Consider the following 27,780-nt stretch of genomic DNA (forward strand, 5'->3'; position numbering starts at 1 on the left):
TGCGACAGCAATAGAAACAGCAGGGCATCGTTGTTGTTCATGTTGTGTTGTTGTTGTTGTTTTACCGTAACATTTTGTTATTCGTTTCGAAAGAAATCTGTAGAAGAATAGTTGTTGTTTCCTCTCGATCATTTTTTTCCTTCTTTTCATGGGGGTTTGCTATTTTTTTATTATTATTATTCCTATGAGATCGATTTAAATTCGACAAAAGACATACCATCAAATAATATTCTTATTACAATTTATTGAGATTACGAGTTTTAATAGTGAATTGGTAATTTGTTATTTGACACGACGAATATACACGTCCAACGCAACGCAGTAGAGATTTGATTCGACGTGTATACACGTCTGAGAACGCATTTAATTGTTTAATATATTTATATATATCTTTTATATTTTTATGTATTTTATTTGATACTTTTCAACTATTAATAGAACATTTTATTAATTTGCTAATTGTGTTAGTTTGTATAAAAACGATACTTAAAATCATTTTAAATTTCTCCAATGGAAGAAGATTTTTTTTTTTATTTTTTTTTTTTAATCTCTTTTATAGTTGAGTAATTTAACAAGAATATAAAGCAATAAATGTGCCTTTTACTAGTTGTTCCTCTTCATCCTTTGTTTCTTCTTTCACTCTTTCTCTGTCAATGTCCCAACCGAATGGCGAATACTCGGTGAGAGTTAACGCGTTGGGCCTTTAATGAAACTTCCGGCTTGTATAGAAGGAATTCCCCTCTAACACGACTTGTCTTCTTTTTGTAATGATCGAACACCACGAACATACTTATATGTATATGTGTATATGTGTATACATACATACTAAATAATACTTCACACAACACTTCAAATTATAATTATTCAGAAAAATTTCATTTTTTTTTCACAACACGAATTCTATATAAAAGGATATATATATATGTGATTTTAAATCTCTAAAGTAAAAAATAAAAAAATAAAACTCTTTTACCTATAAATGTATTAGTTAATACTGAAAACTGTATATAATCTTGTTACAATATATATTCACATTCGATTCATTCTTAATTATTTAAATAAACGTAATATGTATTAAATAAATACAAATAAATCATAGAAATGAAAAAAAAAAACATTTATCTTTCGATGTAAAATTAATGGACGTTTAAAAGAATGTTCTGAAAGAATAGTCAAACATTGTAATAAAAAGATATAGGAAATAGGAAAAAAAAACGTATTGAGAGAATAAGAATAAGAATAAGAAATAAAAATAGAAATAAAAATAGTAAAAAAAAAAAGAAATGGTTACAAAGAGAAAAACTTGAGCCAGTCATCCGTACGAATTTATTGATCTCCAGAGGGAGGAGGCGGCTTATGTAATCCTCGGCCTTTGTCCCTTGCATTTTATTTCCGTTTCTCGTTCGGCTGGAAACAGAAAGAAAAAAAATGAAAAAAGAAACATAAAAAAATACAACAAAAAATAAAAAGGATGAAAGAAATGATAGAGAAAGAGAAAGAGAGAAATGGAAGAAGAAAAAGGAGAGGTGATAGTGGTGGTGGATGTGTTTCTAGTCAACGCACATAATCTTTTCTCACTTTTTATCTTTTGAATTTCACCTTTCACCAATTGAGTTGCTATTATGATCGTGAAAAAAAAAAAAGAAAAAGAAAATAAGAGAGTAAAAACGTTTAATTTTGTTCTTCCATTCGTTGCACTTTCTATCGTACGATCATACAACAAAGAAAAACCACCCCTCCCACCTCTTAATTCATTATAATATTGTATATCGTGTGTGTGTGGTGTATTGTTTAAAGAATGGGATTTGGGTTGTTTTTCATTGATTCCAGGATATATTTAATACTAGGGATGCCTCGCCATGTTTTGCTGTGCCTCACAATCAGTCCAATACACACGTCTTTAATAATAATAATTTTTTTTTTTCCATTTGCAGAAGCAGCAGCATTAGCAGGCAGTTTTGGCGGTGAAGCAAGCACTTGGGAAGCACAAGCATTAGCAGGCAGTTTTGGCGGTGAAGCAAGCACTTCGGGAACACAAGCATTAGCAGGCAGTTTTGGCGGTGAAGCAAGCACTTCGGGAACACAAGCATTAGCAGACAGTTTTGGCGGTGAAGCAAGTACTTGGGAAGCACAAGCATTAGCAGGCAGTTTTGGCGGTGAAGCAAGCACTTCGGGAACACAAGCATTAACAGACAGTTTTGGCGGTGAAGCAAGCACTTCGGGAACACAAGCATTAGCATACAGTTTTGGCGGTGAAGCAAGCACTTGGGAAGCACAAGCATTAGCAGACAGTTTTGGTGGTGAAGCAAGCACTTCGGGAACACAAGCATTAGCAGACAGTTTTGGCGGTGAAGCAAGCACTTCGGGAACACAAGCATTAGCAGACAGTTTTGGCGGTGAAGTAAGCACTTGGGAAGCACAAGCATTAGCAGACAGTTTTGGCGGTGAAGCAAGCACTTCGGGAACACAAGCATTAGCAGACAGTTTTGGCGGTGAAGCAAGCACTTCGGGAACACAAGCATTAGCAGACAGTTTTGGCGGTGAAGCAAGCACTTGGGAAGCACAAGCATTAGCAGACAGTTTTGGCGGTGAAGCAAGCACTTCGGGAACACAAGCATTAGCAGACAGTTTTGGCGGTGAAGCAAGCACTTCGGGAACACAAGCATTAGCAGACAGTTCTGGCGGTGAAGCAAGCACTTCGGGAACACAAGCATTAGCAGACAGTTTTGGCGGTGAAGCAAGCACTTCGGGAACACAAGCATTAGAAGAAGATTTGGATTCATTGAATCCAACTCTGGCACCAGAACATTTAGAAGAGAGAGAAAGAGGATTGGCGAATGAATTTTTAGAAGAAGAAGATGTGATTTTTTTCTATTTAAGTTTAATAATCTTTGACACAAAAGCGACAACTAATAACGACTTTATTGAAAAAAAAAAAACAACAACAAAATGGTTGCCTCGATGCACAATCTCGAAGATCTTGGCGTAAGCCAACCAGCAAGTGCTAGCGGAAACGAGAGACAACAACAACAACAAGTTATTCAAGAGAAACATACGACAGCACACGTATACAGATCGGCACAAACTGCTCAGGACAAGAGGAGTAGGCTTAGCAATTTGATTAACAATTTGAGAAAAAAGGTGCCGGATTGTAGGAATAGTAGTAATATTAATAATAGTGGAGATTCGCATAATCGAATAGAAAAGGAAAAGGAAAAGAAAGAGGAAGAAGAGGAAGAAGAAGAAGAAGAAGAAGAGGAAGAGGAAGAAGAGGAAGAGGTTGGTAGAAATAGCGTTGAGAGAAATCTCGAAACTTTAGAGAAATACGTGATGACCGTGTTGAATGTTGTGATAAAGGACGAAGAGGAGGTGGAGAATGTCGAAGTGGGAGAGCTAAGGGAAGAAGTGGTGGTACGAGTGGAAGGTGGGACGGCAAAGGAAGACGAAGGTAAGATCGTTGAGAAAAAAGAAACTGAAAAGAAACCATCTGCTATTGGTGGAGGAAGTGGAAAAGGACCCAAGGACGTAGATGAGGATGAAGAGGAGGACGAAGAGGAGGAGGAGGAAGAAGAAGAAGATGAGGATTCGAAGGGACCGAAATTCGAACCTTCCAAACCGAACGAGAGTAGAACCGAAACTGCGGTCTTTTTACCTTCCGAACATGCCGACAAAATGAAGAATGATCATCTGGAGAGTGATACTACTACAGTTCATTGCAATATGGATTGGAGCGAGGATACAACGAAAACAACGACGACGACGACGACGATTAATTTAGAGGAATTAGGACAAGTTTCGTCTCTTCCTAATCGTCATCAGTTGTCCAACTTTGATCATGATAAAAATGAACTGAGTAAGGAAAATAATTATTATACGTTAATTAAAGAAACCGAACAATCGGAGTTTGATAAAAGAGAGAATCGATCTTTAGGTATGATCATTATGGAGAGGTTTGATCATCCGATCGTCGAAGGAGGAAGGAATACCAATAGTGTTGACGAAATTATGGAAAATCTTGAGTTACGTGATACTTGTCGTGATTTATTGAACGATTTATTAAACTGTATAGATCAGTGTATCGATAAGAAAACTAATTCTACGGAAATAATGAACGTTACAAGAACATTTAGTGATGGTGGTTGTGATGGTAGTGGTGTTGGTGGTGATAGTGATGGTACCATGGATGAAACGAAAAATTCTCAGGTACACGAAGAAATTTCATCATCACCTACTACTACGAGTCTTCATTGTAGTTTACCACTCGAAAGGATCGCATCAGTTTTACAAAATTGTCAACCTTCTAACGTTACAACAACTACCACTACTGTTGCTTCTGCTGCCCCATCCGTAGTTGAAACTTTTACGGTTCAACAACAACAGTCACTATCTTCATCCTCAATTTCATTATCCACACCCGCACCCTTATCCTCTACTTCTTCAACAACGTCATCGTTAAACTCGCATCAAATCCAAACCACCGTTGCAAAGTCACCAACAGTAGCAGCAGCAGCAGCAGTAACAGCAGCAACAACAACAACAACAACAACCTCGTCAAAATCACCATCACCAACGGTGAGACATCTCTGTCTTTATTGTGACAGAAAATTTTTGTCAATATCTTTAAGACAGAGACATACCGAAAGGGTACATCAATTAGGTGGTGGTCGTCGTTCCGAAAGAAATTTAAAAAGATCTACACAAAATTGTCAATACTGTTCTGACAAATGTTCAAACAGTTTGGAATGTTTGTTTCTTCACATGGCCGATAATCATCCTGACAAATATCACGCATGCATTCAATGCTCCACGAGATATTTAACGAGAGAAGCATTACTCGCTCATATAAACGAAACTCATGCTACTACTACTACTACTACTACAACTACTACTCCCACCGTTAGAGAAAGGACCACCCCACAAATTCAGGTAACAATCATTTACGTTTGTTTATATATTTCTGAGAGGGAGGAAAACAAATTTTTAATGTTTAAACTTTAGAAAACAAAACACACACATACATTATACGATTTTAATTTCACAAAATTTGTAATAAGAAAACAATTATTAAACTAAATTAGCTTTTTATAGTATAATCAATCTTGTTTGCAATTATGTATGTTATTATTAAGATATATTTGTGAATATATAAAATGAATGTTTAGGAAAAAATGAAGGAACCACCGATTACTACTACTACTACTATTACTACTACGTGTAAGGAGGTCGTTTGCCAAAGTTCCAACATAAAATCGGACGTTCCGCCCTCGAAAGATAGAAAAGCGTGTGACGCGGAAGCGGAATATCGATCGGAGACGACTAGTAGTTTGTTGAAGTACATAGTACCAACTACTACGAAGGACGTTTTCAGCAATCCCGGTAGCCCAGAATTCGATAGTTCCTTCTACAGCAGCGTGAGTTGCAATATTCGTGAGAATTTACTTCATCATTTGGATGGAAAATTGCAAACTAACAACCCCACGTCGTCCGGGACGAATGGTAATTCGTCTATGACGACTACTACTACGACTACGACTATGACGAGTATGACGACAACAACTAATACAACGATGATGGTTACGACAATGACGATAACTACGACAATGACAACTATGACTACGACGACTGTGTTGTCAGCTGCGTCATCATCCTCTTCATCTTCGTCAGCGTCAACGTCGTCTTCGTCGTCGTCGTCATCATCAACGATGACAGAATCAAAACCACAACAACAATCCTTTTACGAACAACACAACAATCCTAATCAAATTCAATTTCCGATCGATATATCGTTAACAGCTGCCACACCGGTTTATAACAAAGATTATAACGTCGTAGAGGAATACGAAAATTCTAGCGAATACGCACAAAAGCCTGGAAAAAGTAGTAGGTCTTATCCGCGAAGGGTCTCATTCGAGAAATACAATTTTCCAAGAAAATACGACGGTAAAGAACAGTGGACCTGTTCTATCAAGGATCTAAGTAAATTCGATATATCGACGCAATTACAATTAAGAAAGAAACAACAATTGTTGAAGGAACGTGTAACACTGAACAGGTTACCACAGGTATTATCACCACAACCTAACGCAAATAACAACGATGTCGTCGTACAAACTAGTCTCGGGAATGAACAAACTGTTAACAAAGATAAAAGTAAAGACACCGAAGAAGAATCGATAATCGATTATCCTTGCACATCTCTTGGAGATAATAGTGGCCTTGATCAGTCATCCTGTTTAAGAGCTATCGGTTTGATCGAGCGACGTGAGAAGGAAATTATGCGCATGGATCAACCTGTAGATCAATCTCTAAAGTCTACAGAATTTAGTTTAGAGTTCGGTAATTTCATGAGACTTCAAAAGTGGGACGATTCTGCTGCTGCTGCTGCTGCTGCTACTGCTACTGCTACTATTGCTAGTGGTAGTGGTAATGGTAGTGGTGCTAGTGGTGGACATGCTGACCCAAAAATCCAAGAAGTCGTTTATGCCGAATTAACTGGTGAATGGTCAAGACCTAGGATTTATATTTGTGGTGCTTGTAATACAAAACACGTAAGTTTGTTTTGATCATATTTGAAAACATTGCAAAAATAATACATTAATATTATTGTTGTTGTTTTTTTTTTTGTTTCTTTTCGTGTAGGTAACATTAAGGGAAATGGAAGATCACAAATCATCAATGCATCCAAACGTTTGGTGCTCCCATTACGAATTTTCCGGTGATCAACGTGAATTATACAAACATCTGTTTCTACCTGGTCGCAGTACACCCACGATAAAAGCTAAGAATGCCGAATTGCCGGAAAAAATTTGTACCAAGTGTTCGAAAAATTGTAGTACATTTTCCGAATTACATAGACACATGTTGGAATGTGGCGGTGATCAGACATGGTTGTTGGGACTTTTTGGTAACGGTAAAAAGAAGTGCAAGTGGCGTCCGTTTGGTAGTCGTAGCAGAAGACGTCGTCAACGTGGCATGAAAAGAAATATTCAAAATTCACAATCACCACGTTCGAACGTGCCAAAGGAGAAACAACCAACAGGGCCTAGGGTTCGACCAAGTGACCGTAAGAAATAATCACCAATTTGTTTAACAAACCTTTTATACATTTAACAATAATAAATTAATGATTTGAAACTATTTGAAAAATATGTGTCCACACTTTTACACTTCTTGTTCGATCAAATGAAATTTCTTCAAAAATCAATAAAAAAGATTTTTACAAAAGGAACTATTTGGAGATCTTTTGAGAACATTAATGATTACATTGTCCCCAGGTGAGAGTATTCAAAAAATGTTGGCCAATCTACCCCCAAAAAGGGCTACGAGAAAAGTTTTACAGGACAGTACTTTGAGAACCCAAGGCAGACTGCGTAACGTAAGTTTTATTCTCCAATGGAAAATTAGTTTAACTCGCGTTAAAAATAGTTGAGAAATTATTTTATGAAATTCTTATTATTATTATTATTATTATTATTATTATTATTATTATTATTATTATTATTATTAAATAGCTGAGTATATTTATTAAACTTAAGAATTTCAAATATAATCATTTATATCTATCTTTTGATATTATCTGAGGCATACTTGAGAAATATTTTAAAAAGTAGTTTTTTTTTATACAAAATTTTAATTTATATCTTTTTTTAAAAAGTAGATAAATTTTTTTTGTTTTAATCCTAATCCCGATCAAACCTCTTTTTAATTAAATAACAGTCATCGCAAATATTCATAAACAGTGCGATTATTAAAAGAAATAATTTTTATATTATTTTTAATTAAAAAAAAAAAAAAAAAAAAAAAAAACACAAAAAAGACCTAGAAATAATTTTAAATATTTGCTTATACATCATTTTAAGAAAAAAAAATATTTTTAATGTCAATATAATTATCTAACAAGTATTATAAGTTAACTAATGAGGCAAGTAATATTCTTTAGTATATCTCGAATGATTTATTTTCACATTGACCGATTTAAAAAAAAAAAAAAAAAAAAAAAATTAAAGTCATGCGTTAATGTAAGATTATGAACGTTTTGTGTGACCCTAAAAGCTTTGTGGTTCGATACAAAAAAAAAAAAGTTAAATAAGTTGATAATGATAAGAAAACGATGAAACGCATAACGCGGCTGGTTGAAGTGGATGACACGGATATAAATGGAGTATTGATTAGCTCGGCACACACATACACATACATACACACACATTCATCCATCTATGCGAAAATTGCACGCGTGCTATCTTTCTACTCCCCCTTACACCCCCACCTTCATCGTTTGTACGCGTGGTGTGTTGTAGCACTACACATTGTTAAAATTATTCACATATACATACGCGCGTATGTATGCGAATTCATATGAAAGAGAAAATATAATAGGACATTTTTTTTAATCTTTTATTTATTTTTTTTTTTTCAATTTTTATATCCTAGTCTAAACAACCAATGGCGATAAACATTTTCAGATAGATTTGATTTTTTTTTTTTGGTTTATTATTATATTTTTTTTTTTATTATCCAATTTGTATTACTTTACATTTTTTTTTTTTTTGCATAAACTATATTGTATCACAGTTATATTTTCTTTTTTTTTTTTTGTATAATTTTTTTATTGATATAGGAATAATAGAGATTTTTTTATTTGTTTGTTTTTTTTTCTCAGTGATTGCGTTCACATTGAAAAAGCAGATATTTTCATTAATAATACGATCAACGATAATTAGGTAATAATTTGATTGTATGTGTTTGTTTGTAATCTGTCCGTTGGTCATGTAATTAGAACAATAATAATAAAATATTATTTGTTTTTTTTTTATAATAACTTATATCGAGTAGAATTAATATTATCAGTGGGTGTATTGAAAAATATTCGATCGATAGTATTAGTAATTTCAATGGAAATAAAAATAAGTATTAACCCTTTACAATGCTAGTCAACACATATACATACGTGTTTGTTAATATTAATATAATAACTTTGACAAGAAGAGCGAGCGTCACCGTATACGGTGACGGGGCCCCTGCGGAGAAGCATGCCTGCCCGTTTCCTCTAAACGGTGACATGGCGACCAACGTGTTAATCATTTTTTTCTATACTATTTTATTGTTAACAAAATAAAAAGAACAATCTTGAAATAAATAATTCGATCGAGTGTTTTTACAAGACACCCTTTATCTAATAATCCAAACGATGATCATTGAAGATAGGCGCGTTTATAGTGTTGAACCCCAAATGTTTGCACAGGTCCAGACGAGATCACGACCACGTATGAGCAACGATAGTACAACAGCATCAAGGATGTCAAGGAATAAGGCAGTATTAAGGAATAAATTATTGAAAAATGCTAAATCAATTCAACGCAATCGTTGTAGAAGTGACAACATATCGGCAGTGATCGAAAGTGTCATTAATGATTATAACGAAATTAATGACAATGATAATAACGATAGAAAACACGATGGGGGGGATAATAAAAAGGAAAGGGAAAGAACCATGGATAGTAGTAGTAGTAGTAGTAGTAGTAGTGGGAATAGTGAGACTACAACCAAAGAGAAGATTGAAACTACCTCGAAGGATAGAAAGGAAGAAACGGAAAGGAGAGGTGGTAGTGGTAGTGGTAGTGGTAGTGGTAGTGGTGGTAGTGGTAGTGTTGGTGGTAGTGGTAGTGGTAGAGAGAATAATAAGCCGAAGGTCGGACGGCCCAGGGTGCTTGGAAAGAAAAAGAACATAAAGGTGAAAAATGCAGTCGTTGAGAACGTCGATGCACGTGGTAGTGGTGGTGGTACGATGAGACGCGAACGAGTTAGAGCGAGAAACAAGACGACCTTGAAGTCAACCAACTATCAGATTAGGATACAAGATACTACGAACGATTCGACCAAATATACGAAAAATATCAAAACTTCGAATAAAATATCATCGAACATTGATAATAATGATTATTATTCGGATAATAAATCTAATGTTGGTAATATTAAAACACCACCGTCTGTTGGTAAAAATAAATCAACTTCTGGTCAAACAACCCCTAAAAGAAAACGTTCGGTTGATCCGGTAACATCGTTGAATGCATCGATTAAAGCTAAATCTCAATTACGTACGCAGGATGGAAAATTTGCTAGAAATCCTAACAAAGTTTCGAACGTTCAACAACAACAACAGCAACAACAGCAGCAACAACAAACGAAAATTCGTGAAATGAAAACACCGTTGGTACGTAACATGAGTAAAGATTTGTTGTCGGAATCAACTAAATCTAAATTAAATCACGTTGTTACGAAAACTAAGAACAACGATGATGTACAATTACAACAACAAGTACCTAGAAGAACAACGAGATTGTCTTCGGACAGTGACAAAATGCCAACATTGGAACCGGTAATACAGATATCGTCTAACGAGGAAGAATACGTTGACAAATCAACCAACGATTTACCTATACTTTCACCTGTCAGTAATTCCGATCAAAAGATACTTCGTGGTAGCAATAGAAATGTTGACAATGGTATAGGAGATAATTCTACGACGATGTCATCAAAAATTATTGGAAATTTGACTAACGAATCATCCAACAATAAAATGGAAGATCAGAGACAATGTAAAAAGAGAAAAACTAATGTTGATAACAGTAAAATAATCGATCGTAAAGTTGAACAACAACAGGAAACCGGAGTATTAGCACCACCACCACCACCACCACCACCACCTTCACAACAACCGATGATGGTGGTTGGTAATTCGTTGTCGACTACGCGAGAGAATCAAAATAATTCGAACAAAGTGATCATACGAGAAAGTAGAATAAGAACGAGAAAAAGTGCACCGGCAAAAAGTGTAAACAACAACGCGTCGGAAGAAAATGTTAGAAAGGAAGATGGAAGAAGAGTCAACAACCCAAGGGGTTCAAAGTGTCGTGCTACTTCGGCTGACGGTACGAAAAGGGATGATTCTTCTTCTTCTTCTTCAACGAGAAAGGACTATGAAGACTCAAATTTGTCGAAAACCTTAGAAACGAGAAGTTATTCAAGAACACGAACACAGGATCGTGCCATCTATTCGCAGGACATGGAATCTCTCAATACAAAGGACATGCCATTCGAAGTGAAAAAACTTTTGATAGGATTACACGCTAATGCAAGGGAAGATATTTATAATTTTTTTAGGTTTGATGTAACATCCCTGTTAGATATTTCATCTAAACGTAGTTTAAGGCAATCAACTGCAAGATTGGATTATTCTCAAGTAAATGCTAAAAATGTTGCGAAAATTTCTAAAGATCAAGATACGAATACACGTGTAACTGGTGGTGGTAATACAACAACCGAAATCTCACGAAAATCATCAACGTTGGATGTACCAGCAAAGACTTGGTCGAAAACATCCAAAAAAGAGAAGAATAATTGTTTAAGAAAATCACCGAGAAATAATGAAAAAAAAGGTAACATCGATAAACACAAAATAACGGATGATGATGATGATAAATCATCTCAAATGAACAATGATGAAAATACAAAAATAATGAAAAACAATGATTCTAATTCGAAAGAAATTGAACAAACCAAAGATAGTAATACTATTACTTGTTCACAAACTACATCCTCGTGTTGTAATTCTGAAATAGAAAATCATAAAAAAGATCCTGTAAATACTGACGATCAAGAAAGATCAGAAAATCATGGAAAAAATCTTAAAGATGATTCTAAAGTATTCCAATGTAATAAGAAAGAAAGTATTGCGGATGAAAGTAACGATGTTATTTTAAAGAAGAACACATCGTTGGGCAAACGACGTGGTAGAATCAAATCAAACGTTGATCAAATAACAGATGAACATAATAATGATATGAAAATGAATTCATCGTCAATACCAATCGTTACTAATAATATTACAATGAATGAAGTAGAATCATCATTTGACAAAGATACGAAAATAATTCAACAAAACAATACCAATGATGATAACACAATTGTGACATCAAAAGATACAAAAAAATCAGTAGACAATACAAACAATAATCCGATTAATTTAAATCTGAGTCAATTGCAATCAGAAAGAACAAATAATTCGATAGATAGTGGTAAAGAAAATTCAATGATCGAATCATCAACGACAAATTCTAACAAACCAAAAGTAGGAAGACCAAAAAAATGTTGGGGTTCGAGACGTGAAAGAACATCAAAAAGATCATTGAGTAATGTCATTGGTATATTAACGGAAGGTATGAATATACCTGTTGAAGTTCAACAAAGTGTCGTTCTTACGGTTCAAACTAACGTAGAAAACGTTAATAATCCTGTTGGTGTTGCACAAAGTGATGCATCTCAACCATCTGCTGGTAATATCGTTAATAATACTGACAAAATTGTTGAAACTGATAATGCTGTATCATCTTCTACAGAAGAAAAAGAACGTGAGAATGAGGATAAACAAGAAACACCATTACCACCAACACCATCGGTGATGATAACACCTGAAGATGATACACCTAAAGTCGTCATTGATAAATCACGTAAAATCATTTCACCAACTAACGATATCATTTTAGATCTTTCCAAAAGGAAACCTAAAAAGAAGGGTTCATTTTTAGAAAAAATTGTCTCGAAAATTGCCAAACAAAAGGATGCACTTTTGGAAGGTGAAGTTGGTACGTTATTGGATATAGCTGCAGATGAATTAACTAGCATATTAGATGAAGTTGGACCTAATTTAGATACCAATATTGATACGTTACATGAAAATAAAGTTATTAACGTTGGTAAGGAATCTAGTGAAAAATTGATAGAACCTAAATTAAATAAAAATGATAATGTTATCGAACGTTGTGATGATAAATCGATTAGTATGAAAAATAATATTGATGAAAATTCTGAATTAGATGATGATACGATTAATAAAAGGATCAACGATACATTGAAAACTAACGAAGTTTTTAACGAGTCTGTTAATCCTAATCTGAATGAGAAACTATCTGACGATATTATTATTATAAATCCTGTAATATCAGAATATAAATCTAACGAGTCTGATAAATTCAATCTAATTCTATCCGATGAAACAATTATTAAACGAATAGAAGAAGAAAATAAAGAAAAAGAGGAAGAAGTAGTTCAGAGTAATATTTTAAATAACGTTATAATAAATGATCAAAAAGAAATTGATAATATTGTTGAAAAATGTTTACCTATGGAAAATAATCAAATGAAATTTAATAAAAATGATGACAATATTATCAATGAAGTTATTTCTAAATCAAAACGAAAATCTAAAAGAAAATCAGATGATAATAGTAATAGTAGTAGTAGTAGTAGTAGTAATAGTTCGTTGAAAAATGTGATTGAGAAAGTTTCAATGGAAGATAAAACACAATTGGAAGAGAATAATGATCAACAAAAACATCATAATTTGATAGAAAATATTGTAAATGTCTCATCTACGATAGAATGCAATAACGAATTGAAAAATGTTCAAAATGTTATTGAAAAAGATTTGAAAAATCAATACGATAATTCTAATAATCATTCAAACGAGATACAATTGCAAATGGTTGTTGAAAATACAATCAAATTAAAAACAAACATTGAGGAAACTAAAATTGATGATTGTAATTCGAAAGAAATTGATGTAACAATATCAAATATGGATTCTTCTAAATTATTATCCGATTCAAATGCAGCAACAACAACGATGACGATGAATAAAGAAAATCATGAAAATAAATTAGAAGCATCATCATCATCGATTTCTAACGAAACAATTACAACAACTACTACAATTACTAATACTAATACTAATTTGTTGAATTGTCGAAAACAAAACAAACGTAAATCATCAGAATTGAAATCAAATTTGCTGGGTAGACGACGACGATTTTCTAAAAGAAAATTAAACAACGAGGACTCCTCCGATTTAATCGACGATAACGTAGTGGAATATCGATCGGTGGATACGCCCTCGAGTGAAACGAAAATTCAAAAAGAAGAAACAACAACTACAACTACTAATACTACTACTACTACTACTATAGTTACAACGTCTCGAAGAAGAAAATCCTCTAGACTAAAATCATCGTCAACTGTTATCGATGCTGTTGTTGTTTCAGCAGATAACGTTGAACAGGAGGAAGAAACATTCGATGACGTTAAAAATAGTTTATCTTATTTAGATTCTTCGATTCCTGGAAGAAACGTTGAAGATATGATTACTACTACTATTACAACTGTTGAAACGAATATATGTGAATTATTAAATAAAGATGAGGAAAAAGATAAAGTAAGTTCTACAATACAGCAGCAACAGCAACAGCAACAGCATCCAACAATATTGCGAATACCTGAGATATCAAAGTTATATGACAACAATATTTGTCAAGAAAAAATGAAGAAAGATTCATCGTCAATAAAAATCACTGATTCTGTAATTGTTGCTAACACCAATGACGAAGACGATGGCAAAATTTCATCAACAACAACGTCTTACAACAGTCAACCGCAAAAAATTGTTAAAAAACGTGGAAGAAAAAAGAAATCATTGATCATTGAGGAGGAACATTTAAAATCATTACCTGTTAAAGAATCGACGATTGATAAATCTTTAGAGAAATCTAAATTCATCGTCAAATGTACAATGGATGATAGTAATAATCGCATTGAAAAAACTTGTACATCTTCGACGGAATTGACGATATCATCTATTCCTTCTACTACTACTACTACTACTACTATTACAAATACTAATACTAATGTTGGTAGTGTTTGTTCGAGCGAGGAATCGTCGAACGTTGATCTTCCGGCGGCAAATGCCAGCAACGCCCTTCCGGAACCCTTCAAAGTTCCCGAAGTAAGCGACGTGTTGCAGCATACAAAGAAGCGTACGTCAAAACGTAAAATCATTCACGAAGAACAACATTATGAATTAAAAACTGGTGGTGAATATGTTCAAGATGATAATAAAACGATAGATGATAATACGAAAGAATCGACAAAATTATTATCAACTATTCGTAACGATGAATCTTTGATGGAAGATCATCGATCATGCAAAATTGTATCCGATGATAACAAAATTAAATTAATCGATCGTGATTTATCGATTGATAATATCGACAAATCGATTTCCATGAATTCCATGGAAAATGATACATTAAATAATCATTCATGTAAAATAAAAGTATCATCGTCGTCATCATCATCATCATCATCATCATCATCATCATCATCAAGGCGTACCAAACGTACGGAAGAAGAATCAACGTGTTCTGATCATTTGGAAACAACTACAACAACAACAGACAATTTGTCCGAATCTTCTTCGTGTACCAGTGAAACTAGTAATAATAATAATAATAATAATAATAATAACAATAATAATAATAATAATAATCATAATAATAATAATTCGTGTCAAAGAAGAAAACGTTTTACGAGAAGGAAGAAAAATCATCATGAAATTAACGACGATCCGGAAACCGATGATTGTTCATTTAACAATAATAAATTGTTAAATGGAAAATTGAATTCAAATGGTATCGAAAGAAGACAAATTCCAAAGAGACGAGCCAAAGATAATATTTCATTTCTCGAAGATTTTTCTAACAGCGAAAGTTCTGAGGAAACCTTTTACGAAGTACCAACAACAACAACAACAACAACCTACGTTGTCGATCGAAAAGACGAAGAAGAAGAAGAAGAAGAAAAAGAAGAAAAAAAAGGTGAGGAAAATGTTGTTGAAAATTTCATTAAAGAAAATAAAAATCTCGAAGAAAAATCAACAACAACAATAACAACAACAACACCATTGGAAGATGTTAAATCAATCGATGATGTGATTTCAATCGATGATAAAAATAATCAAAATAATAGCATTGAAACTGACAAAGATGATTCTATCATTTCCGAACAATCATCGATCATTGCAAATGATTCCGAATTTGGATTGGATGATCACAGTCAAATTTTGGATGATCATCAAACGCCGAAAAAACGTACTGCTGGTAATTTTGTGGTTGTTCATACGAAAAGTGGTGAAATTTTGATCGTAGAAAAACGCAAAAAACTCACCAAAGAAGCTGCCAAATTTTTCTGCGACGTTTGTGCGACGAGTTTTACGCGAAAGAGTTCACTTAAAAAACATCATCAATCGCAATCACATTTGATACAATTAACCAAATCAGACAAGGATAATAAAGTTAATAATTGCGATAATAAAGATATAGATCATAAATGTGATGAAAATGGTGATTGGATGATCAATTATAATGATGATCATCATGTTAATGATGAAATTGATTATAAAGAAACAACGAACGAATCGATTGATGATCATTTACAAATGATCAATGATGATTTGTCCAATTCTGATAAAAATGATACAACCACCTCGTCTGATTATTTAAACAATATGGAATCGTCAACAACTTCTTTCGAAAATTCGGTTAATAATAATAATCATCATCATCATCATCATCATCATCAAGAAACATTGGAAGATGAACTTTTAGATGAAGAAATTTGTAAAATAACTGAAAACATGAGCCACGATGAATATGTTTTGACCGATCACGTTAGTCCAATTCAACAAGAAACATCATCAACCTCAACACCATTGAAAAATGTTAATACAAAAATTGACGATGATAATATTAAGAAGAAAAAGAATGATAAGAAGCGTGAAAAAACGAAGAAAAGAAATTTGGCTGATGAACATTTGGATTTGAATACACCTGAATTGAAAAAAGTGATCACAGAACAAAACAACAAATCTGTTAATAAAGATTCTGATTTAAATAAAACTACAAATGATAAAAATGATGATGATGATGATGATGATGATGATAATGCTGTTGTTGCTTCATCATCTTGGAATTTAGAAATAACCAAAACTCTCGTAAAAAATGACAATTGTACTAAATCAAATGATACAGAATCAAAGATAATGCAAGATGATTTCAAAGAAAATGATTTGTCTCAATCTATTATTGATATTAGAAAAAATTCAACGTTAGAAGAAGAAAAGGAAGAAGAAAATATCGATAGTAATTACAAAGAAGAAATATCTGATAATAAGGTTGAATTTAATTGGACTAATATAGAAAAAGAATTACAATCAAAGCTTAATTCTATAAAAGATAATAATGAGAATAAGGTTAACGACAAGATTGTCGATGAAATTTCCATATCCTCGAGTACAAATAACAAAAGTATTAATACAATTCATAAAAATGATTCAATGAAACATTTACAAGAGATTAATGTTATTAATCAAGATGAGACTAAAATTATCGAAGAATCATTAAATCATTTAAAAGATTCTAATATAGTTGCGAACAATGTAAAAATTAATAATAAATCAATGATTAATAATGTAATAGAAATAATGAACAATACTGTTGAAGAAGATTACAACAACGTTGATGAGAATAATCGATATTCCTCCGTGTCATTGAATATAAATGATGACATTGATTATGATAAAAAGATCGAAGAAAAAGAAGAAGAAGATGATGATGATGATGATGATAATAATACGAAGAAGATTAACATAGATAATAATAAATTACAAAAGAATAATATCAATGTTGTTGTTGATATTATTGATCGTAAAACGTATGAATTATCTAATATAAAATCGATAGATAATAATATTTTGACGAAAAATAAGGAAGACAATTCGAATAATGATTATCATGGATATTCAATGACAAATGATAATAAAACGTTGGAGAAAAATTTGCAACATTTTCAAGAGAATGAATCAATAATTTTAAAAGATAATGCGGATGAATTAATTAAAATTGATATTACGCAAAAGAAAGATGATATATCGTTGATTTCTACCATTGATACAATTCAATGTAAAAATAATATCACGGATTCTTTGGAAATAGAAACAAATGTAATATCGAGAAACGTTAAGAAATCATCGTCATCGAAATCTTCTAAAAAGCATCAACGTGTCGCTGAAACGTATGAAGAAATCGAAGATAAATCGATATCGAATGTTAACAACGAGACGATGACGATGACGACGACGACAACGACAACTGCTTCAAAATTATTAGAACGGAATGATTTATGCGTACTTGAAGATAATATCGAACGCATAGATGATGATGATGATGAACATTCGACGATTGAAACAAAAATAATCGAACCTATTGCAATTACGAACGATGCTAAATTATTTCCAAACGATTTATCGTTGTCATCATCACCGTGCAATGATAATAATAATTCACCACCACCATCCCACAATGTAATCGTTAACGAAGTTAATTCACCTTTAACGATAAATAATGAAAATGAAAAAATTGTAGATAATAATTTATCCATGGAAACTAATGAAAATTGTACGAACAATTATATCAAATTTATTCAAACGAATGAAGATGCATTATCATCGTCATCGTCGTCGTCGTCGTCGTCGTCGTCGTCGTCGTCTTCATCATCGTCATCATCATCATCATCCTCTTCATCTTCATCGTCTTCCTCATCGTCATCTTCATCGTCATCTTCATCGTCAACTTCATCGTCACCATCATCGCCTAGTTTAACCGATAAACCACTTTCCGAATTTTTAATTGAAATGAACAATAAAAAGAAAAAAGAGATAATGAAAAATAATAAAAATGATCATTCTTCAATGGATAAAGTAATAATCAAAGAATCACAATTAAAAAATACTACAGAAAAGAAGAAGGATACAAAATTATGGATATCTGGTGAATTTGAAAGTGATGACAATAATGACAATAATGTCAATGAAGTTGAAGAAAATAATATTACGGAAATTGAACAAAACGTTGATTTAAAATTAACAAATAAAAATTACAAACAAATTGATCAAATACAGATAAACAATGACAAATATTGCATTGCCGAACGTAAAATAATTACCAACGAAATTACACCCATCATTGACGATTGTTATATCGAGAATAAAAAATCACGAACAACAAGTTCATTGATGATTAATAATAAAAAAATAGAAGAAGAAGAAGAAGAAGAAGAAGAAGAAGAAGACAAATTAGAATTAACACGTACTTCGAATTTGGAATCTCGTGATACGTCGAAAAAATTAGGAAAGGGTAATAATAAATCGTCTAAAAAAGTGACTCATAAAAAATCACGAATGACAAGGAGAAGAAAAGCAGCATTGGAAAGATTGCAGATCACACATTCGAGTGACAGCGATTGTAGCGAATATGAGGGTCTGAACGAGTCACAAAATAAAAACAAAATCGTGAAAAGTGTGTTTGGTCGTGTATTTGGTTGTGAAAAAATGGATAAAGTTAAGGAAGTATTGAACGATTGGGTATCGAAATCTGAAAATGATTCTGATACATCGCGTAATGGTTTTGATTCGAAAGAACTTAATGGAAATAATGTACCATTGAACAAAGAAGAAGAAGAAGAAGAAGAATTTGTGGAAATGAAAAATATCAATTATGAAAATACTAAAAAACATCGTTCGAACAATTCAAATAGTAATAAACGAGCGACGAATAAACGAGATGTTAAAAGAAAAAATACATTTTCTTCTCATAAGAAACAACAAGAGAAAATGTCATCGTCCAATCGTCAAGAACATCATCGTCAACGTGGTGGTAATAATAAACATTCCAAATCTCGAAATAATTTGAAACATCGTGAAATTACGAAAGAACAAACTATTACTAACACGTATGATAATTCAACGACAGTTGTTACGTCAACGTTAGAACCTGAAATTTCGACATTGAATTCTTCTAGATGTAGATTGAGTAAAAAACGTGCACAAGAAAAAATATCATGGTCATTTGAATTGTCAAATGGTCTTGACGAAGTTTTACCTCGTAAGAATCATCATAAGCAAAGGAATAAAGAAAAATCTTACGAATTAAGAAAATCATCTAAATCTAATGATTCCACTGTTCAAAATAATGGATATGGTTCTATTGATTACGATAGAACATTTGTAAACTTTAATAATGAAGAATTATCGAAAAATTCCAGAAAAAAGAATAATCGTTCGGTTAAACAACAAATTGTTGATATTGAAGAAAATAAATCTCATCGAAAATATGGGAAGAGAATGATGACGACGACGAATGACGAAATAAACGAATCCAAAATTGATACGATTGATTTGGCAAAGAACAAACATTACAATACGATAAATATTCGACAGGAAGAAGAAGAAGAAGAAGAAGAAGAAGAGGAAGTAGAGGAAGAGGAAGAAGAGGAAGAAGAAGAGGAGGAAGAAGAAGAAAAGAACAATATTGAGGAAGAAGATGAAGATGAAGGTAAAGGTGTCGATAATGATCTGCACGAAAATCAAATTGTATCATCGACCGGACAGATAAATAATCAGGATACAAAAGTCAAATTAACGAGTATCGATAGAGATTCACAAATAAGTTGTGAAGATGAAAGTGAATTGGATGACGAGGAGGAAGTACGTTGCGATGAATTAACTTGTGAAGAGAGAAGGTTGTCACCATTGTTTGCTCGTGATACACCTGACATTTCGTTAGGTAGTAGTTCGAACAGTGAAAATGAAATTGACGATGAAGATGAGGAAGAAGAAGAAGCAACAACAGCTGCAACAACAACAACAACAACAGCAACAGCAACAGCAGCAGCAGCAGCAGCAGTGGTGGAAGAAGAAGAAGATGAAGATGAAGAAGATGACGATGAAGAAGAAAACAGGAAACATATTTTAGATATGAACAGGAAAAGAAGTCCTAGTGTATTTTCTAACGGTAAAGTCTTGATTAGATCACCGTCCTCCAATCACAGAGATCGAACAGAAGTTATCACAATAGCACCAACGGATGCAATTGAAGATAATGCTTTAGATGTACCACATGAAATAGAATCAGCCAAGCCACGACAAGGTAAGGTGTTAAACTTTGACGAGGAATTATTCGTCGAGTGTTGTTCGAGATTAAAAGCAACAACGGAAAACGAGTTACGCGGAGCTAAAAAGATCAAGCTCGATCATTCGGATGGTTATCATAAGAAGGACGATCAAGTACAACTTTATAGAACCAATAAGGATCGATGGAGAGATGTTGAAAGTCAAAATAGTCTTGGAAGTCTCTTGGAATCGGTTAATCAGGTTAGTCAATTTGATTTGATTTTTTTTTTCTTTCTAGAAAAGATTATTGATATGATGAATGAATAAAAACAACAATATTATTTCCTTACTTAGATCTTATTTATAAAATTAAATGCAATCAAGATATTATTATACAATACGGATTATGTTAATAATGAAAGATTAATATTTTATCTGTAAGATAATAGAGAGGAGGAGAATCCATTGAATTCAATGAATTATTTATTTTTTTTAACGAATCATTCATTATTTTTCAGTTACTTGGTGAAGAGATGCATGGTACACGAGAAAGAGAATATAATAAACGTGGTAGTAGAACTCGTAATGTACAGAGTGAACAATCTAGCAGATCGGACAGTCCTGATATATCTCGTGCTGATAATCCTGGTTACGAGGATAGTCTTGATGTTGCTTTCGAACATAACAACAAGTTACGCGACAAGATTCAACAACGAATGAGAGAGAGCGAGAATCTTATAGCAAGTACCTTTGGACAACGATCAGGAAGCAACACCATCGACGATGGATACGAACGTCAGTGTCAAACTGATCATAGTAAAATAAACGAGGATGACAACAACGATACTCCTTATTTAAGGATCGATAATCACGGACACTTGTCCAACTCGAACGTGAACCGTAATGACACTATTAATATTGATCATGTTCAAGATAATCAAATAACTAAGACAAATTTAGATACATCTGAATTTAAAAGCAAAATGAATTCAGCCTTGGGAGGCCTTTTAGATAAGGCATTATCAAACTTGTTGCATAATAATGGCAAACACGATCATAAGTGAGTAAAAAAAAGCTTCTTTTTTTTTTTTTATTTCATATTCTTTTCTTTTGAATTTTTCCCAATTACTACCATGATACGAATTTTCGTTTCTTATTTCACAGTGGTTCAACTCCGATGAAGGTTCTCGCTGAATTAGCTTGTGCACGTGCACCAAGATCAACTTCACCTGAAGATCGACAGACAAATATCACCGTACCGGTTAAGGATACGATTCAGGAGACAATATCGGTGACGGTAGGAAAGGATTTACAACCTAAGAAAGCGAGAAATCCTATACAGGAATTATTCGAGAGAAAAAAGGAGATGAATGAACGAAGACAACAAGAAAGATCGCAAGCTGAAACTGCGTTACATGATTTAAACGCAATGCAAAAACAACAACGTAAATCTAAGAAAACGAAAAAACGTCCGGACTTTCCGTTAATACGAAAAAACAATCAGGGTGGAATGGCAGAAAAGAAAAAACGTCGGGATAATTTTGAACGAAAGGATAACAACGAGTTGAGATCGGAAAAGATTAAAGACGTTTACGATTTCGATGAAGATGAGAGTCAAATGGAACCTACTTTCGGTCGTGTCATGTCTTATAGAAATAAAGTTGAGAAAAATTATGAAGTAAGTTGTATTAGAACGAAAGAAGTTGATGTAGCTGATCTGTTGTCAAAAGCTATCGGTGATAGTTTAGAAAACGGAACAGCTGGAGACGTTCTTGGAACAAGATTGGAATCTATGATTGATCGTAAGTTCAAAGAGATGGAAAAGTTTGCACCTAAAACAAAAGGTGCATTGAAAGCATTCCAAAGTGAGGATCATCATCATCATCATCATCATCACAGTCATCATCATCACCAACATCATCATCAACAACAACAACAACAACAACAACAAAGTCAACGAATTACAGGACCTATGGATGAATTTGTAGAAAGAAAACAACGTCCTAAGCAGCAACGATCGGTTGATCAACAAAAGCATACCAAATTCAAGAAAAAGAATAAAAATCCTAAAAAGAAAGCAAGAAATGCGTGGTATGAAAACGATAGTTCGGATGAGTATAGAACAGCTGCTAAAACTGAAGACGTTGGGGTAGGTATTACAAAGAGTCAACGTACGTGTTCTAAAGGTAAACAAAATCTATTCGCTGAATTATCGACATCATCCGAGAGTGAATTTGAAGATGGTGGTGTTGGCTATGATTCCAAGAGACGTCGGCGAGTTAAGAAAACTGTTAAAAAAGATATCGAGATAGAAGAGGTGGTTGATAAGATCGAGAGAACCGAAGAAAATAATTGTTTCGGTGATCGAGATCAAGACATTGAAGAAGAAGAAGAGGAGGAGGAAGAAGAATGGGCAACTACTACAAATCATGTTACCACCGATATTATTGATACTACTAAGAATAATGATATCGATCATAAAAAATCAGAATCCGAGATGTCGGATCATCCATTGGTGATCGATGAAAGAAAGGAGATTAACGAGCAAAGAAACAGCGATGACGATGCCGATAATCAATCCGAACGTATCTTGGAATTAGACGATTTGTATCGAGAAGATAGTTCGTTTGCTGATTCGGACATTGAAACGGAAATAATAGCCGATTTAAGAGGGATACAAGATGAGACGACTACTGTTAAGTGTTCAACTCCTTCTCAAATAGAAAAGACTTCGCAAAATACAAAAACGGATTATACTCCTGAAGATGAACTTATACCATTAGAGGAAGCTTTAGATTTATTGGATAGAACGGAAATATTGAATAATACTGATGTAAATGTGAATCAAATTGAACAGACAAATGTTATACCAAATACAGAACTTATCGTTGAACCAATAAAAGAAACTGAACCAGAAGGATATCAAAGTACGAATGAAGAACAGGACGAAGAGATTGACTGTGATGTTCTCGAATTACCAGAAAAATTATCAACTAATGAAAAACCAAAAAAGGAATCGGACAATTTACCTTTGCATGTGTTCTTAAGTAGAAAAGTTCAAGAATCTAAGAAAAGGAAGCAACAACAATTAAAGAAATTACAGGAGGAACAAGAAAGGATTCTCATGGAATTTCAACCAACCAGAAGACAAAGAAAGTGTGCGATTGGTAAACAAGGTTTGTTGGCAGAAATAAGTAGCTCCGATGAAGAAACTAATATTAGGGAAACTCAAAGTAGAAAATATACCGATAAATCGGATCACGAGAGAACGAAAAAACAGAAAAGAGAATCTAAAGAAAAAAGAAAAGAAAGGTATTTAGAAAAGAAACACGAACAGATAATAGCAAAGGAACAAAAAGCAATCGAGGAAGAGATCTTAAGGGAACTCGAGAAGAGAAAGGAAAGTGCACAAAAGACAACAACAACAACAACAATAACAACAACAACGACGACAACTAATAATTTCGAATTAAACGTAGAATCGTCTGTTATCGAACAAACAGTAGTACAATCGAACAATTTAACTAAAAATAAAATTGTTTTGTCGGATGAAAGTCTTGATAAAAGGAAGCATCAAACGATTAAAGATAAACCGAAGAAGATAGAAGAATCTATAGGAAACGACAGAATAATTGATTGTCCTTCTATTGATTCTGAACACAATCGTGAAAAGACAGATCTGAAGAAAGGTAACAATAATGTAATAGCTAATGAAAACGTGAATCATTTATTGGAATCCAATTTGAAATCGAAGAAGGGTACAACAAAGTCGCCATCGAAATTAAAGAAATCAGTAAAAGGTAATGAGAATAAAACATTGAACAATGGTAATAAAAGGACTAAGTTAACGAATTCTGATCGATCGAAGGGGGGTGGTCGTGTCGGGACTACAAATGGAAAAGATTTAAAGGATAGAAAATCGTCTAGTGGTAAAAAAGATGTTGACGATGATGAAGAATTAAAAACAACTAAATCGTGGAACAAAGTTGACGAAGGAGTTGGTGTTGCAATTGGTCGAAGAAAACGTGCTGCAGTTAATCAACTCTATTATTGGTCAAGTTCAAGTGATGAGGAAGAAATAATTGAACCAACGCCAGTGGTCGAGGAAGAGGAAGATGATCGTCAGGAACAGCATGGTTGGATTGTTGGTGATTCGCACAAACGTATGATTACTATGCTGGCGATGGAAAAACAATTAAAAGAAAAACGACGTAGGAGTGAAGATGAATTTGATTCGGTTAGATCTAAGAGTAAGAAGCACAGAAATAGTACTTCTTGATACGTGTTTCACGATTAGATTTAATCATATAGAGATATTCGAATAGAACACAAATATAATTAAATATATATATATATACGTATCATTACATTTATTTTCTCTCCTTTTAGTATATTTCATTATTAGATTTTTCTAAAAGGATTTTTAAAGGAAAAGATATAATGATTTATTCATTCACTGTGGTTTCGTTTATTTTTAAAACGAATTTATTGTATTTAGAAGATACTTCTTATAACGTGGACGATATATATATATATATATATATATATATATATATAATATATAAATATATATATACATATAAATATATATATATACAAATATATATATATATATATATATATATATTTACAATGGATAAATAAATGTGATGTACTGCCAGGAAACATTTATTTTTGTTTTACTTTCTATTTTTAGTTTTAACCGAATTTAATAATTAATAAGTTGTTTATATAAAAATACGATTGAGAAAATATTTTATCTTAGCGAATTAATTTCTTTAGTTTTAGATTTTTCAATGATGAAATTATATGAGCCAGAGAATAGTAATAATATTATAGTAATTATAGTAGTAATGTGCTGCGACATATGAAGAAACTGCGTAAAAGAAAAATGTATTATGGAAGAAGAATAAAAGAAAAAATTTAAAAAATATAAAAAAGGTAAAAAAAAAAAAATTAAAAAAAAAAAGAAGAAAAAAAAACAAATAAAGTAAAATATATACACACACACCAGCAAAATGTACATAAAGGCCGTTGCTTGTGGTATAATTATTATTACGAACGAGAATTATTAGCGAATAATAATAATAATAATAATAATAATAATAATAATAATAATAATAGTAATAAATAAATATTCTTCTTCTTCTTCCCTTGTTTTTTGTTTTTAATTTTTTCTTCCGTTGCTTATGTTCTTTTAATTGTTCGTTGTAAGAAAAATAATAATAATAATAATAATAATAATAAAAAAGAAAAAGAAAAAAAAATCAAGAAAAACACAATTATAAGAATCTTATAAATAATATGACGAGTATGAGTGTGCTGCTGCATCAAAGAGAAATATTATTGAAAGTGCATCATGTGTGTGTGTGTGTGTGTGCATGTAAAATGAGAAATGTTGTATGTATCTCCTGCATATATGTATATGTGACTGAATTATATATAGATATATACATAGAAATCTTTAAATATTATTATAAAAGAAAAAAAAAAGAAGAAAAAAGGAAAAAATGTAGAGAAGGAAAAAAAGGCACAGTAAAGAAGAAAGAAGAAAGAAAAAAGAAAGAAGAAAGAAGGGACACACACCTTTAGAGACAATACTAGAAAACATTTACAGTTAGTTGCATAGATTTTTTGTAGAGTAAAGAAAAGTGCAAAATAAAAAAATAAAAAACAAAAAGGAAGGAAGGAAGAAAGAAAAATAGAGAATGAGAGAGGGAGAGAGAGAAAGAGTGGACAAGAGAAAAAAAAAAGAAACCAAAAACAGCTGTTTACTTCTGACGGACAATGTAAACTGGGGTCCAATCAAAGTAGCGCTTTTGCCAGCTTTTTGTGATTCGTACATATCGCTGAGAGCAGGTCGAGGAAGTGGTTTTTCAATAAAAAAAAAAAAAAAAAAAAACTAAAATAAATAAATAAATAAATAAATGAAATAAAAAATAAACATTGAAATTTAACACAAGAGTTGTTTAGATGTAACACACATACACAGGACACACACACACACACACATACAACATACACATGTGTAGAAAGAATTAAACAAAAAAACATACATTAAATAATTTAAAACAAAAAAACAACAACAACAATAACAAATTAATTATGGCATTGAAAAAGGCTGCTTTAAATAATATATCTATGAAAAAAAAAATAAAACATGTAAATTTTGTTTTTCTTCTTTTTGTGGTCTCTCTTTGCTTTTTTTTTTTTTTTTTAAAGCCCATTTTCTGTTTGATATTTTATCAAAATTTTTGAACGATAGATCTCCACGTACGTCATGGTGAAACAAATATCAAAGTGTCGTGTATTTAATTGAAAAAAAAAAGAGGGAAATGGGAGAGAAAGCAAACAAAATAAAAGGGGAAAAATTATATATATATAATAATACTTATCAACGCAAAGCTATGATTTTTCCTACCGTATGCTTTAGTATATAAACAACAACAAAAAATTGCATATTATTAATAAACGTAAGTAAGTTAAAATGCAGATTTCGTATTGATATAAAAGAAAATAAAAACAAACAAAAAAAAAAAACAAAACAAAACAAAAAAGTTATATATGTACGACATAAAAAATGGATAATAGACTTTAAATGTAAATGTACTGCCATAATCATTATTATACGAAAGCCTATGCAAATGTAGTTTATTAATACTATTATTCCTGTAAAGTGAGAAGAGAAAAGTGTGTAGTATGGTAGAGAGGGAGGAGGCAAAAAAACATGAAAAAAAAATAAAAAGAAAGAAAGAAAGAATGAATGAAAGAGAAATGTTAGCACAAAAAAAAAACTAGATAATGATCCAGTGTAAATAGAGCATATTTTCAATGTGTCCGGAAAAGTATGTTTTGTAATATAAGGATTGCAAAGGAAAATAAAATTACTAAAGAATCATTTGTGTTATTTAAATATGTTTATATATATGCATCCATAAATATTAATA

At 32.4% G+C, this 27,780-nt stretch overlaps 1 protein-coding gene and 1 long non-coding RNA gene across 3 annotated transcripts in view; one reads left to right on the forward strand and one right to left on the reverse strand.

The window, feature by feature from the left end:
* LOC149033292 (uncharacterized) overlaps positions 1 to 27,780 on the reverse strand; it is a 35,836-nt gene that overhangs the window by 7,181 nt on the left and 875 nt on the right. Inside the window, exon 2 of the long non-coding RNA XR_016175773.1 lies at positions 1,323 to 1,407. This is a non-coding gene — a long non-coding RNA (uncharacterized LOC149033292). The remainder of the gene's footprint in view (positions 1 to 1,322; positions 1,408 to 27,780) is intronic.
* LOC107066776 (uncharacterized) lies at positions 2,818 to 27,731 on the forward strand. Of its 2 annotated transcripts, XM_089169872.1 has the most exons (8): positions 2,818 to 3,279; positions 3,358 to 4,926; positions 5,163 to 6,548; positions 6,640 to 7,063; positions 7,275 to 7,375; positions 9,242 to 21,094; positions 21,352 to 21,893; positions 21,998 to 27,731. In XM_089169872.1, exons 1-8 carry the CDS (start codon positions 2,950 to 2,952, stop codon positions 25,110 to 25,112), a joined length of 19,320 nt encoding a protein of 6,439 aa, XP_089025998.1. In that variant the 5' UTR covers positions 2,818 to 2,949; the 3' UTR covers positions 25,113 to 27,731. The 2 variants fall into 2 exon arrangements, with proteins under 2 accessions (XP_089025998.1, XP_089025997.1); XM_089169871.1 differs by having other exon boundaries at positions 2,818 to 4,926.

The sequence above is a fragment of the Polistes dominula genome, unplaced genomic scaffold (genome assembly GCF_049000335.1).
Source record: "Polistes dominula isolate Pdom_NZ unplaced genomic scaffold, Pdom_raw_medaka contig_49, whole genome shotgun sequence".
Lineage (NCBI taxonomy): Eukaryota > Metazoa > Arthropoda > Insecta > Hymenoptera > Vespidae > Polistes > Polistes dominula.